General features: G+C 45.6%; 4 protein-coding genes across 5 annotated transcripts; 2 read left to right on the top strand and 2 right to left on the bottom strand.

Annotated features, from left to right (window-relative positions):
* The first annotated feature begins 88 nt into the window (after positions 1 to 88).
* On the top strand, positions 89 to 8,632 carry LOC120899938 (ribonuclease H2 subunit A). Of its 2 annotated transcripts, none has more exons than XM_040306326.1 (3): positions 89 to 332; positions 7,372 to 7,749; positions 7,814 to 8,632. In XM_040306326.1, exons 2-3 carry the CDS (start codon positions 7,548 to 7,550, stop codon positions 8,602 to 8,604), a joined length of 993 nt encoding a protein of 330 aa, XP_040162260.1. In that variant the 5' UTR covers positions 89 to 332; positions 7,372 to 7,547; the 3' UTR covers positions 8,605 to 8,632. The 2 variants fall into 2 exon arrangements, with proteins under 2 accessions (XP_040162260.1, XP_040162259.1); XM_040306325.1 differs by lacking the exon at positions 89 to 332 and adding an exon at positions 7,097 to 7,208.
* On the bottom strand, positions 4,056 to 7,080 carry LOC120899930 (E3 UFM1-protein ligase 1 homolog). Its single transcript, XM_040306295.1, has 5 exons — positions 6,970 to 7,080; positions 5,443 to 6,891; positions 4,916 to 5,380; positions 4,421 to 4,632; positions 4,056 to 4,356 (listed from the first exon to the last, which is right to left on the bottom strand). Exons 1-5 carry the CDS (start codon positions 7,041 to 7,043, stop codon positions 4,202 to 4,204), a joined length of 2,355 nt encoding a protein of 784 aa, XP_040162229.1. The 5' UTR covers positions 7,044 to 7,080; the 3' UTR covers positions 4,056 to 4,201.
* Positions 8,633 to 8,959: 327 nt separating the features above from the next.
* On the bottom strand, positions 8,960 to 9,932 carry LOC120899939 (60S acidic ribosomal protein P1). The gene is made up of 3 exons (XM_040306327.1): positions 9,747 to 9,932; positions 9,169 to 9,421; positions 8,960 to 9,091 (listed from the first exon to the last, which is right to left on the bottom strand). Exons 1-3 carry the CDS (start codon positions 9,819 to 9,821, stop codon positions 9,078 to 9,080), a joined length of 342 nt encoding a protein of 113 aa, XP_040162261.1. The 5' UTR covers positions 9,822 to 9,932; the 3' UTR covers positions 8,960 to 9,077.
* Positions 9,933 to 10,445: 513 nt separating this feature from the next.
* LOC120899934 (F-box-like/WD repeat-containing protein TBL1X) lies at positions 10,446 to 13,670 on the top strand. The gene is made up of 4 exons (XM_040306302.1): positions 10,446 to 10,712; positions 10,792 to 11,747; positions 11,810 to 11,926; positions 12,415 to 13,670. The coding sequence occupies exons 1-4, from the start codon at positions 10,655 to 10,657 to the stop codon at positions 12,796 to 12,798; spliced, it is 1,515 nt and encodes a 504-aa protein (XP_040162236.1). The 5' UTR covers positions 10,446 to 10,654; the 3' UTR covers positions 12,799 to 13,670.
* Positions 13,671 to 13,697: the final 27 nt, after the last annotated feature.

Raw genomic sequence — 13,697 nt, 5'->3', positions numbered from 1 at the left:
ATCTCAGCTCGGTCGCTCGCATGCCACTAGCGATGTGCGCGTACGCGGTGTCGTGACATCTCGGTCACTCGATTGACCGTCTAACATAGCCGCAAAGGGAATGGGGAGAGGAGCGGTTGTGAGTTCACTCGCGTATGTGTGTGAGCGCTTTTGCTTGGTTGAGTTACTACAGCGCAGTACACATGCGCAAACAGGAACGCACACGCGGTCGGTCGGGTACATTCGTCTTGCCGAAGGAAGTTAGCATGGTGGGCGTAGAACGTAAACCATCGTACGCATGCAGTGCAAACGCAACAGTTGTCCAGTGGGGTTGGGAGTGAGTTCCACCACCGGTAAGCAAATGATAAGTGTAGGGAGTGTACCGAATAATTGCAAATGATCGAGTATCTTGTTATTTGTGAAGTAAATCTAAACCCTTACCAACTAAACAAAACATATAACAAACATTTAAAAGAGTTGTTTTTTACAAAAAAACTAGATAACTTCTTCTTAAAACTTATCATACGAAACCCCTGAGCAGAACTAAATCTTCTGCAGAGTGCTTCAAATTCTACTTCTACTCCTGACCAAATCTATTGCAGAAAAGAAAGAGTGCGTTAAACGCATAGAATTCGTCACAGGGAGGGTTTCTCTACTTTGAGTTAAATTTGCTCTCGTCTGATAAACGCAAATACGCACACCTTCCCATGCATCTTTATCTTTTTTTCTCACAGTGCAAACCAACACTTGAGTAACAGCAAACTCGTCCGAACGACGCCCTTTGCCGGCCATGTTTTGCCGAGGTCATGTTTCTTATATTCGTTTTGTTTATGTTTAGGTTATCCGCCATACTGTTCCAAGTCCCGGCAGAGGTGTATTGAATCCAAAGTAGGTAACCGCTAACTGAGAGGAAAAATTTGTTAAAAAATGCACATTTACTATGAATTTCTCTTCGTAAGATTCCGGATGTTTCATGTTTTGACATTTATGTAATTTTTAACTACCCCAGATAGAGAGAATCACCCCAGTTAGCGAACTTCCAATTACAAAGCACTCCAGTAAAACACATCGCGGTCATCTAATGTATTTTTAAACCACCTGTGCTGAGGAAGCGAGTGAGTCAAAAATTGGAACTAATCATGTTTCTTCGGCACATTTATATCTTCTTCTTTTTCTATTTGGCGTAACGTCCAACACGGTCTATAAAGGCTTTCGAGACTTAGTTAGTACCACGCAGCCGGGTAATCAGACCTTGCCACTAGAGGGATGGTTCATATGAGGCTTGAACCCATGACGGGCATCTTAGTCACCACAAGATGACTTTACCACAGGACCTCCCTTGGCCCATATATATGCAATAGCGAAATATATATAAGCAATAGCGAAAATCCATTCTAACAATGAATAAGCACTTATTTGTTTGAGCTTTATTCTGACATACAACTTTTTTTTTGTGACATGCAACGCATTTCTTGCCCGAGGCCATTGTTTTTGTTCAACCTTGAACGTGAGACGCAAACCGTCCAAGATCTGCTTACTTGCCCTAACAGACGCTTATCGTGACGTATAAATCATTTTGTAAACCGCGAGCGCAACACTTAACTCATACCAATAATCTCCACCACGCAAGATATCTTGCGCCCCGCTTGCGCACCACGGAAACTTTCAACGTGAACGATACTGCATGTGGAGTTAGTAGTAAATAGCGCGAGAACATCCTATCTGCCTACTTGGATCAATCAACGTATGGTTTAAATCGATATTTTAGAAGTTTAGTTTAGGGGGAATTACCAAATCGTACCCATTATCTAGCAGGGCACGGCATTGAAGCAACCTGAATCCGTTACCGTTAAACTATGCACGTCACCGATTTGAATCTGTTTTCCCTGTGTGCCGGGTCGTTTCGACCACGTTTTGCGGAAAAAGGGCAACGTCATTCCGTTTTGTTTACGTTCTCACACACTTACACACTGCATGAAGGGGGGGGGGGGGCGCTCTTGTGCACAACTTCACGTACTACATCACACCATCGTTCTTATCGTCTTTCAAAACGAGCCCCTCTCTCCTCGTCAGGGGGATGGTTCGGATATTATGCAAGCGGCCGGCGCCTCACACTGAAAGACAACCTGTGCATGTATGTATGGGAGGTTTCATTCAACACTACTCGCGTGCTATTATTATCGATCGGGCTGGTCACGTACACAGGAAACACTTTCACGCGGTTCCCCTATATTTTGGGTGGGCGGGGTGGCGTCAACTTTTCCGAATTGATTGGTTACACAGAAGAAGCCAACGAAAAACGCTTCACTTATACAAATGCCACACTACTCATTCACACACACACACACACACCCACAGTCGGATATCGATGCGTTGGCGTGTTTCTTAGTTGCGCAAAACCGGGAAGCTTCTATTTTTATGTCCAGAATCACGTGTAGTGGGGTCCCCTTGCCGTACGCGTACGATGGCACTGATGTGCCAGTGACCGTGAAAATCAACCGAATGAAGAACTAGTGTTGCTCACCCTGCAAACGCACCAGTACGTGAGAAACCTGGTATAGAATGAAACACCACATACGATAACGTCCATCACCGTTCGAGAGCTACGTGGACAGCGTTTTATCACACCTAAAAGAGCGTCAAATATCGGCCCTTTGCGAAAGTCTTAGATACTCATTACGCACCGAGCGGGAATTCCTACGCCAAACCACGATCGTTGTTAATCTTATCGCGCGATAATCTTATCACCAGCGAAACGTACAGCGAACACCCGGCGTTGGGTCAGCTTGTCGCATTTCGGGGCGGAAATTCATTGGAGTTTGGTGCGTGTTTCGTTCCTTGGGCCGATTGAGTGCACGGGACGCGCTGTCCACGTGTCGGGAGCGATAAGATAGAAATGCACGGCCTGCTGCCACCATTTGCTTGACATTCAACACACTGCTGTTCAAACTACGCTACCAACGCACACTACGCACACACACACCGACCATTCGATACGGTGGGTTTCCCTTCGACCATTTGATTTCCTTAGCAACCGCTCCAAGAGCGGGACAAACAACATTTAGCCATCGCAGTGAAAACTCGTCACCACCGTCAACTAAAGCAACTCGATGAAAAAAAACGCGAAATTTAATGATACTTCAGCACGCCCTACTAACACAAACGAACCCGGATTTCACGATACCGTGAACGAGGAGGTTTCACATTTGACCCCTAACGTTGATGTGCCACTAACAGAAAACTGATGTAACATTCGCTTCCGATTGAATCAGCTGGTCCAAATGCGGGGTTGAAGCGACCGGAGGCTTTTGCTGCATAAAAGCTGCGCATTCCACGTGATGACAAACACAGGGAAGGGGGGGGGGGATATGTCGCCCGAGTGCCTCAATTGGGTTTTCACACTTCTATGAACTAGTCCCGCCCGCACACATACACACGCTCACTAACAATCCGAAAGACACTGAACCCGTTACGGCGCTGTGCGCTACTATTTCCGAACCGAAAAGTGATCTCTCCAAACGACACACGGGTACGACTAGTCCGTCGCATTTGACGTCAATTTCGGTCTGGGTTTCGGGGCGCTTTCTAGGCTTCTTCTCTTTCCATCCCTCTGGCTCTAGGTCTATTGAACCACCATTTAGCGACATAATAGTACGCGACCACTTGTGAATCAATTCGTACGCGCTAATTTGCTCACAAAAGCATAGATCGTATGCTAGCGGGCGGTGGTGGCGTCGGCAAAACACTTTGACACGAGTTGGAACAGTTGATGGTGGAAGGTGCAATAAAACTGCCGAGAGATTGAGGGACGCTGTTTTTCATCACTGTTAGATTGACGAGATTAGAATTTAACACTTTTAGCGAAGACAAATGCACGTGGTTGGTGGGTCAACACTTTATCACGCTGACATGAGTGTGGGCCAATGTAATTATTTGCCAACCGATAGAAATGATCAATCATGATACTTTTGTTCGTTCAGTATAAACTACGGACATTACAGGCGATGGTACATTATGCCTGCTTAACTAATAGTGACTAATACTACAGAATACATAATGCTTCAATTGCGTCAATGTATTGATTAGAAACAATTAACAAGCTCGGGTTTTATTGACGCGAAAAAATAAAGAATATTAACCATACTTCCAGCACACAAGTAAGATCCCACCCAATTTAATGCACTAAGGACCTAACGACCGATCGAACGACCTCTCTCCTTCTTTACTCTACTGGAGTTACGCCAGCTTTCTTAAAGTTGCCAGCAATGTTCTTCACAACAGGCGTCAGTTCACCCAGCTGCTTCGTAATATCTTCCGCATTTGCCTTGGCTTCTTCCGTGGTGGAGCTTTCCGTACTTAGTAACTTCAGTACCAGATCTTAATAAGGAAATATTCGTTAGTATTACAGCACTTTAACATTCATAAAGTACATCCTACATACCATGGTAGTTGTTGAATACTTTTGAGTCGTCAGTGCTCAGCACCGTCTGCAGGAAGGCTAAAATAGCGGACACGTGCCGACCGGAAGCGTGCAGCATGGTTTGCGTTGAGATAGTAAAGATAATCAGTACGGCCAGATGAAGTACCAGGGCTGGATCGGTACAGTTGGTCAGCTGCTCCAGCAGACCATGCTTGTGGCAGAGAATTAGGTTTCTGAAATTGTAACGCACCGTTAAGAATTGAAGCATTCCTTAAACTCTGCCGAAGATAGTTCCACTAGAACGGGTAGCACACATCGCAGCACGACTAATTTAACTTAATTAATGTTCAATTTAGCAACATAAGTCAACCCGAACTGCTGCCATCGATGATGTATCGAAACATCCGTGGGATCGGTGAGTGGCACAAATTAAAATTCGTTGTCTACACTTAATTGAACCTAATCGACGACGGCCGGTTTCCGACACAAGCACCCTCCTCTCCTCCGTGTACGTACCTATCCTTTTTCTTGTCGATCTTTTTCAGCATCATGCTGCACGCCTGCATCGTCTTTTCTGTTTTGTCGAGGAAATCTTCGACCGTTTCGCTGGCAGACAGCGCTTTGCAGAGCGTCTGCAGGTGGGACCGATATTCCGGCCCACTGTCGTTCGCAATCTTGGTCCGCTGTTCAGTAGTGAGTGGTGCGTTAAAGTTAGTGTTTAGATTACACTCGGACGCAACATACAGGCACAACTCATTGCATGCATCCGTGCCGAACGTTTTCAGCAGATACTTGAGCAGCTGTCCCTGCACGTCGGCTGGGAACAGTTTCAATCCCTTCTCGTACAGCCGGATGTCGTTGTATAGTGTGTTGAGCTTCTCCTGAATGCTGGCATGAGTTTGGCGACGGTTTTGATTGTTCTTCTGGAGTGATTGCTCGTACAGCTCGTGCGCTTTGACGAGTGCCTGTTTGCTTAAAATTCTATTACAAAAGAGAGATTAGTTGAAAGTTCATCATCGAATGTGACAATCGTTAACACTTACGGGAAGTAATGATTTGCCACGTCCTTTGCCAACATCTCCAGTCCTTCAGGCTCGAGCGTCTTTTCCACCACCTTGGCGATCTCCTTGGCTGTGATAAGCTCAATGTGTGGATCCTTTCCGCCCTTCTTGTTGCTCGCATTCGTCTGTATCTCTCCGCCATCGTCCGAATCCGACACATTGCCCCGGGTTCCTCGGGCATGCTTTTTCGTCGATTTTGTCTTCGTCTCGCGACCCTGGGCACCGCCACCACCCTTCCCAGAAGATGCCTTCTTGCGTCGCTCCTCGCGCTTGTCAGCCTTTTCCTCTTCCATTACACCGTGATCCACCTCCTGATGCTTCATTGACTTCTCTGCTATGTACTTTTGATAGCTACCACTTTCAACCGCACGCTTCGCATGTTCGTTCACCAGCTCTAGACAACCTTTAACGCACTCGTCCATGAAGTTCACCGTCAGAACGACCATCCCGAAGACGTTCGTTTGTTTGCGTATTGTCGGCGTTAATATGTGCGTAAGGATCTCTTCAATGTTATCGTCGCTTAAAGACGACGGCAGTATGGTTGAAATGTCCAGGTACGAGTTGCTCGTTACGCACATATCCATCGAGTCTTTCACCTGATCGATTAACCGTTTACCGATAATGCAATTCTTCAAATGTACCAGCTTCTCATCTGGCAGCTGCGCCTGCACAAACGAACGCACGTCCGAAACACCCAGCTTTGTAACGGTCTCGTACATGATGTGGCCATTCTGCTTGAAATAATCTTTCACCCACTGCGCCTGCATGCGCTGGTACACGTGTGGTATGTACTGACCGGCCGGCGATTGCACCGTAACCGAGCCGAGCGAAGACATTTCATTCAGCGACATGTACAGTATGCGTGCCGGCACATCCGTCAAATTGAGAATGACGGAAATCGGAGTGGGTTTCGTAATCGCTGCCAACGCTCCACGGATTTTCGCTTTGTTCCGTGCGATGTACGATTGTGTGAAAAATATGTGCGCATTCGTTGGATCCTGCTTGGCAAAGATGACCTTGTGCAGATTGGCCAGCACGATTTTGTTCAGAATGAAATCGGTCGGCAGATCGTACGTGGTAGTGAGCTGTCCAATGTGGATTTCACCGTACTGCACCAGTTTCTGGTTGATTTCCGATGCCACTCGTTGCAAGTAGGACGTCTCAATGAGCTGGCCAAGCAGGAGATGCAAATTAGGATCCTTCTCGACCAGCCGCTTGGCCGTATACTCAATCTTTCCGAAGTCGACATTGAGCACCCTCGCCAGCTCAATTAAGTTCACCCGACCGCCACGCACGTACAGTTCATCTTTCACCTCCTGCTTGAGGTGATCTTGCGTGAGATACTCCTTGCCATCGTTCGTGTAGATTACGTCGATGAGCCCTTTTTCAATCAACAATCTCACAATTTCGATGCAATTTCTCTCCGATAATCTGCCACAGACGGGAAAGAGTAGAAAAACGGATTGTTACAAACTAGTGCCACATCAAACATCCGGATGGGTAGTTTACCTTTGAAGTCCTGTGGAAAGCTGTGCCTTCTGGAAATCGGCAGCCAAGCGTTTTATTTCATCCCAATCCGCCATGTTGCCAGATTGGAAATAGCTGGCACACGAAGAAAAAACGCACTTGCGGTTGGCTTAGTGGAAAGTTATTCTTGCAAAAGATTCGATTTTCCACACGTAATCCAAAACAGAGTGGAAAGAGAACCGCAGAAATATTTGTTCCACATATACAGACGAACGTCAAAGGTGTGTTGATCTGTTGTCAATGAATTAATTTGTCACAACAAATACAGTGCTGCCAGATTACATGTAGATTCTATTATTAAAAATTTTATCATCTTTTTTTCGTAAATAAACGAAGTGTTTGAACACATTTTAACTTAATTTTTTATGTTTTTAAACAAAACAGAACAAGGTTGACGTTGTCGCTCTATGTCTATTTAAACGGTCAGAAAAATTGCCCCAAACATTCGTTCGTTTATAGTGTTGGCAACACTGCCGTACAATTGTTCACGAGTTTTGCGCGGCAAATCATTAGTTTTCATTTGTTGTTCTGGACACAATCCTACTTGCAAGCCAAAAAAAATGGGCAAAAAAGTGAAGCAAGAGCCTGAAAGTCATTCGGATGTGAAGCAGTCGAGAATAGAGAACCTAGAAACATTGGGACCGTACATTTTGGAACAGGATAACGCTAAAAACTTCGTATACGTTTCCGACATCCCACAGCTGTGCAAGGATGAACCGTGTATGCTTGGTGTCGATGAAGCCGGCCGTGGACCAGTGCTCGGTATGGAGCAAAGGAATCTGTTAAATTTTCCTGAATTGAATAACTTTCTATGTTTCTACTACAGGCCCTATGGTGTACGGAATCGCTTTCTGTCCGCTATCGAAAAAAGATATTCTTAAACAGCTTGGATTTTCCGATTCAAAGCAACTGACGGAGGAAAAACGTGATCAAATATTCGATGAAATGAACCGCAAGGATTTTGCGAAGACAGCCCTCGGATGGGCCGTCGAGGCCATATCGCCCAATGTGATCTCGATGTGCATGCTTAGAAGAACGAAGCATTCGCTCAACGAAGTGTCAATGGACTCTGCTATCGGGTTGATCAACTCGGCAATTGACGCGGGCGTTAACATTGCGGAGGTATACGTGGATACGGTAGGACCGCCGGAAAAGTATCAAGCCAAGCTGAAAGCCATCTTTCCTAAGTTCAAAATCACCGTAGCCAAGAAAGCCGACAGCACGTACCCAATCGTATCGGCGGCAAGTATTGCAGCGAAGGTGACGCGCGATCACGCTCTGAAGGTGTGGAAATTTCGTGAACGACCGAACGAAGAAGTGACCTCTTTCGGAAGCGGGTATCCGGGCGACCCGACTACGAAAAAGTTTTTGGGCGAAATTGATCTGGTGTTTGGATTTCCACGATTGGTACGGTTTAGCTGGTCCACTGCGGGGAATGCGCTGGAGAAGAAGGCATATGATATGGAATTCGAGGATGAGACAGACGCCAAGGATGCCGAGAAAGCGTCGTATGGCAGTGAGAAGCTGTCCAAGTATTTTGCAACATCGAAAAACGAAAACAGAAAGCGACACGAATACTTTCGGGAACGTTGTTTGGAGCATGTAGCGGATATTTAGAAAGAATAAAGTTGGTCGTATAACATAATTCCATCCGTTTAATTGACATTCAATTTATCTGCTTTCAGTCGAATGTAGCGAAGTAGAAGCACATGTGTTATACGAACATCACACGAAGCGTAAACTTTGGCGTAAACTGAATTTTAGCCATACAACCCTATAATCTTTTGACGAAAAGTTTACGCTATCCCATACAAATCTAGCGTAATCTTTTTGAGTTCACGCCTCGTGCAACGACCGTATTACGTGCTTAGACTGTTCAGATCGCCGCATCCGACGGGGTACTTACAGCACGAACCATAAATTGTTTTCGAATACACTTTAATCAACTGGCCGAATGGCGAAGTTCACAAACTTAGGTATTTATATCAATGTTTTATTCATATGTGTACAGAATAGTTGTACAAATACCGGTACAGCAAAAAGAGATAAACTCTCTTTTGCGTTGTACATTCCAGCACGGCGAGAAAGATCTAACCGAAGAGACCTGAAGGAAAGAGAAGTAAGAAACGATGACGGGGGGTCAGAACAGTTCAATGAGACAGGATGCGTCTTTTAACTTACCGAATCCCATGTCATCATCGGATTCCTCTGGTTCTTCTTCCTTCTTCTCCTCCTTCTTTTCGGCGGCAGCCGGGGCAGCACCAGCACCACCAGCGGCAGCAGCTGGGGCACCACCACCGGATCCCACACCTGAGCCGATGCTCGTGATCAGGCTCTTGACATCAATGCCTTCCAGGGCCTTTGCGAACAGACCAGGCCAGTATGGCTCGATGTCAACGTTGGCGGCCTTCAGGATGGTTGCGATCTTCTCGTCCTGCAAGAGAGGAAGGATGACACGAATCGTTAGATAAAAAACGCGATGTAAACATATAGTACAGCCGAAACCATAACCTAAAAAAACATCCAGCCAGCGGCAGTGTGCTATGTGGCAATAAAGGTTTCACGAAAGTGCTTGACGCTTTATGTCTCAATAGGACATGTTGTTAAACTGTTTAATGAATTTCATTACTCAGCATGCTCTTTAACATACATCAGCAGAGTTCAAACAACGCTCTCAAACATTCTAAGCACATCACGAGCACACACATACCGCCGGGTTGATACAGCATCTAACCCCCGAGAAAAACTCGCCTACTTACCGTCACGGCAACATCATCATCGACCAGAATCAGTGCCGAGTAAACACAGGCTAGTTCAGCTTTGTTAAGAGCCATTTTTCAGGGAGGTTCTTTTCAATAAAACCGTGCAAGTCGTCAAAAATTGACCTTAGCTCGGGAGAGAACACTGCACAGTTTCACGACAAATCACAAAAGAGGAAGTTTACGGGACTGGTTCCGCTAGGTCCCCCCACTCATGGCATTTGACAGTTCAACAAGAAAATTCGAACCGCCATCTTTCAAGCAAGATAGAAGGTGTATTTATGAATCATGTATTTCGGTAATTTAGTACCGTATTACAGATTATGTAGTTTCTTAACATGTACTATTGTGTCTTGAATGTAGTGTGAGTGAGCATTCAATTTTTGAACTGCAAATATACTAGATTTAAAAATTTCAACCTGTTCGGAATGCCCATCCCTACATATTTCTCTTGACAGCTTTGCAAGAAACTACTGCAATGCGTTGTACAATCAAACAAGTCGGAAAAGCAACATAATTTGTGCCCAAATCTCCTTTGGCAATATGAAAAGATGATTCATGTTTATGTTAAAATAAATGACTCAAAAACTTTTATTTAAATTTTTTTCATAGAAATTTGTATAATTTTCCAAACAATTCCTATCATTTTCTTGCATTTCCTGGCGGGGTTGGTGTCTCTGCTAGACGCCAAGATAGCTTGGGTCATCTGTCAATGGGGGAAAAGAAAACGAAAAACAACCCTTGTGCGTAAAAACAAATCGCATTCCATTGTAGAATATTGTAATTTATTACTGTGAATACGACACCAAATCGCTTAACAATAGTATTTGCTCAATCTACAGACCTAGAAGCATTCGCATACGGGTGGATTTAACCATCCATCGTGAGCAGAGCACATCGCACGCAAGATGAGTTTCTCGAGTGATGAGGTAAACTTCCTGGTTTACCGCTATTTGCAAGAGTCTGGTAGGTGTATACTGTGTACAAACAACAGATTTGTCCTTACGTTGTGACGCTACTTTTCCTTTCCCATGTACTATTGTAGGGTTTTCTCATTCCGCGTACACGTTCGGAATCGAATCGCATATTTCACAAAGCAACATCAATGGAGCGCTGGTGCCACCGGCAGCACTGCTTAGCATTCTGCAGAAAGGGCTGCAGTACACGGAAGCCGAAATCAGTATAGGAGAGGACGGTACCGAGCAACGGTTGGGCGAAAGCTTAAGCCTCATCGATGCGGTGATGCCGGAAGTGGTCGCCAATCGGCAAAATATGCAAAATCAGCAAAAGCAGGCCACGAAAACGGAACCACCCGAGACGAACGGTACGACCGAGGAACCGGCCCCTCCACCACCGACTACGACGACCACTGCTACTACCACGCCGGCACCAGTAGAGACGATGGAAGTGGATCAAAGCATTGAAATACCCGCCTCGAAGGCTACGGTTCTGCGCGGTCACGAGAGTGAGGTGTTCATTTGCGCCTGGAACCCCAGCACGGACCTGCTGGCCAGTGGATCTGGGGACAGTACGGCACGAATTTGGGACATGTCGGACAATCCCGCCAATCCGAACCAGCTCGTACTGCGCCATTGCATCCAGAAGGGTGGCACGGAGGTGCCGAGTAATAAGGACGTTACGTCACTCGATTGGAACTGCGACGGTACACTGCTGGCGACGGGCTCGTACGATGGATATGCCCGTATTTGGCGTACCGATGGTCTGCTAGCCAGTACGCTTGGTCAGCATAAAGGACCGATTTTTGCACTTAAGTGGAACAAACGGGGTAACTACATCCTCTCGGCGGGTGTGGACAAAACGACCATTATCTGGGATGCGGCTACTGGTCAGTGTACGCAGCAGTTCAGCTTCCATTCGGCGCCAGCACTGGATGTAGATTGGCAATCGAATCAGTCCTTTGCCAGTTGTAGCACGGATCAGTGCATTCACGTGTGCAAGCTTGGTGTGGACAAGCCGATCAAATCGTTCCAAGGACACACGGTAAATACTGACGCAATTTCACGCTGGAGTGTATCATCACCATTTTGTTATGCATTTTCCAGAATGAGGTGAACGCCATCAAATGGGATCCTCAGGGACAACTACTAGCCTCCTGCTCGGACGATATGACATTGAAGATTTGGTCGATGAAGCAGGACACCTGTGTGCACGATCTTCAGGTGAACTATTTCTTATAACTATACACTCCAACTTGTGGTGGGCATTTCGGTTCTTTTAAGTGAACGTGAATGAACTGAGTCGTTTATCACAACCAACGTGAACTTGATCTCGGTTCTTTCGTTCATTTACGAATAGCAATACCTGTAAATCGGTAGACTATTCGAAAATCGATAGAACTACAGATTATTCAGTAGCTCTGGTCACCTGAACAGCAGATCCATATTGGCAAAATGTCATATGACGCTAGAACGCATTGCGCAGTTTAAAATCGACCGCTTCTTGATTTGCATATAAATTTGCCGATATTAAAAGTTTTTTTTTTTTCAATTTTTTTAAACGTTCATAATTTTTTGTTTCAATTTATCAAAAGAATCAAAGCGTTCTATTCTTGTGAACCAGATCATTAATATTTTCAGATGAACTGAATTTTCATTGTCATACCTCTAATTCCAACACGTATAATTTACATATCTTTCCATCCCTCCAGGCTCATTCGAAAGAGATATACACTATTAAATGGTCACCCACGGGTACGGGCACGCAGAATCCCAACATGAACCTCATCTTGGCGAGTGCGTCCTTCGATTCTACCGTTCGCTTGTGGGACGTAGAGCGGGGCGTTTGCATCCACACGCTCACGAAACATACGGAACCGGTGTACTCGGTTGCGTTCAGCCCAGACGGCAAATTTCTTGCCTCGGGTAGCTTCGACAAGTGCGTCCACATCTGGAGCACCCAGAGCGGTCAGCTGGTGCACAGCTACAAGGGAACGGGTGGCATTTTCGAGGTATGTTGGAACTCGCGCGGCAGCAAGGTTGGCGCCAGTGCCAGTGACGGCAGCGTGTTCGTGCTGGATCTGCGGAAGTTATGAGCGACGGCAGCGACGGCGTGCGTAGCAACCGGGACCGGATCGGTACCCGGACCTCCACCGCCGCTGCTGACTGCAGCTGAGAAAAAATCCTAACAATCATTTACTGGCGCCCGGCGAGCGCATCCCAAGTGAGAATCTGCACCGATACTCGTGGAATGTTCCGGAAAGGCGCTTCACTCCGTTATACATTTACCATGCTCTCCACGCTATATAACGACGGAAAGTATGGGCTCTATCGTGGCATGGTGTGTGCGTATTACAAGATTAGTACGCTTAGACTATAGTCTAAGAGACAGAGACGAGCTCGCTACTTGAGTTAGATCGATTTTAGCATTTATTTTATTTGAAGACATATTATCGTAAAATCGCGTCGACGAAGTGTGACGGTAGTATGGAAAAAGGTAGACGACATCCACAGTGGATTGAGATGAAGCAAGAATTAAGGGTGAATATTCAAAACAATTACTAATCGCTTAACAGAAAATACGTGCAAACTAGTGATAGGAAGTTCGAATTATTTGGAACAAAGCTGACCTAGTTTTTTGATAAAGAGAAAATAGAAAGGATAATGTAGCTTCAATGAATCTACGTTCACTACTCAACAACATCCTACCTTTAGTTTTTATTGCATCCTTCATACGAAGATGACGCAGAACGGCTTTTCCTATTCACTAGTGCACTCTAGTACATTTAGTGTTCGCGTACGAGAAGAAAGGAAGATAAAAGATTGCATTTTCGTCGTGCTCAAAATCCGTTTTATGAAAGCAACAATAAACATGTCCGCTGTAAATGCCTTCAAAAAGTGTTGCGTTCTGGAATGTACGGAATAAAAAAACCCAAGAGAAGGCAATGAACACATTTTCTTCAGAAAACTAGCGCAAGTTCGGAATCGAATCGCA

This window comes from Anopheles arabiensis, chromosome 3 (assembly GCF_016920715.1).
Source record: "Anopheles arabiensis isolate DONGOLA chromosome 3, AaraD3, whole genome shotgun sequence".
Lineage (NCBI taxonomy): Eukaryota > Metazoa > Arthropoda > Insecta > Diptera > Culicidae > Anopheles > Anopheles arabiensis.
This window is presented reverse-complemented; position numbering and strand designations above follow the sequence as displayed.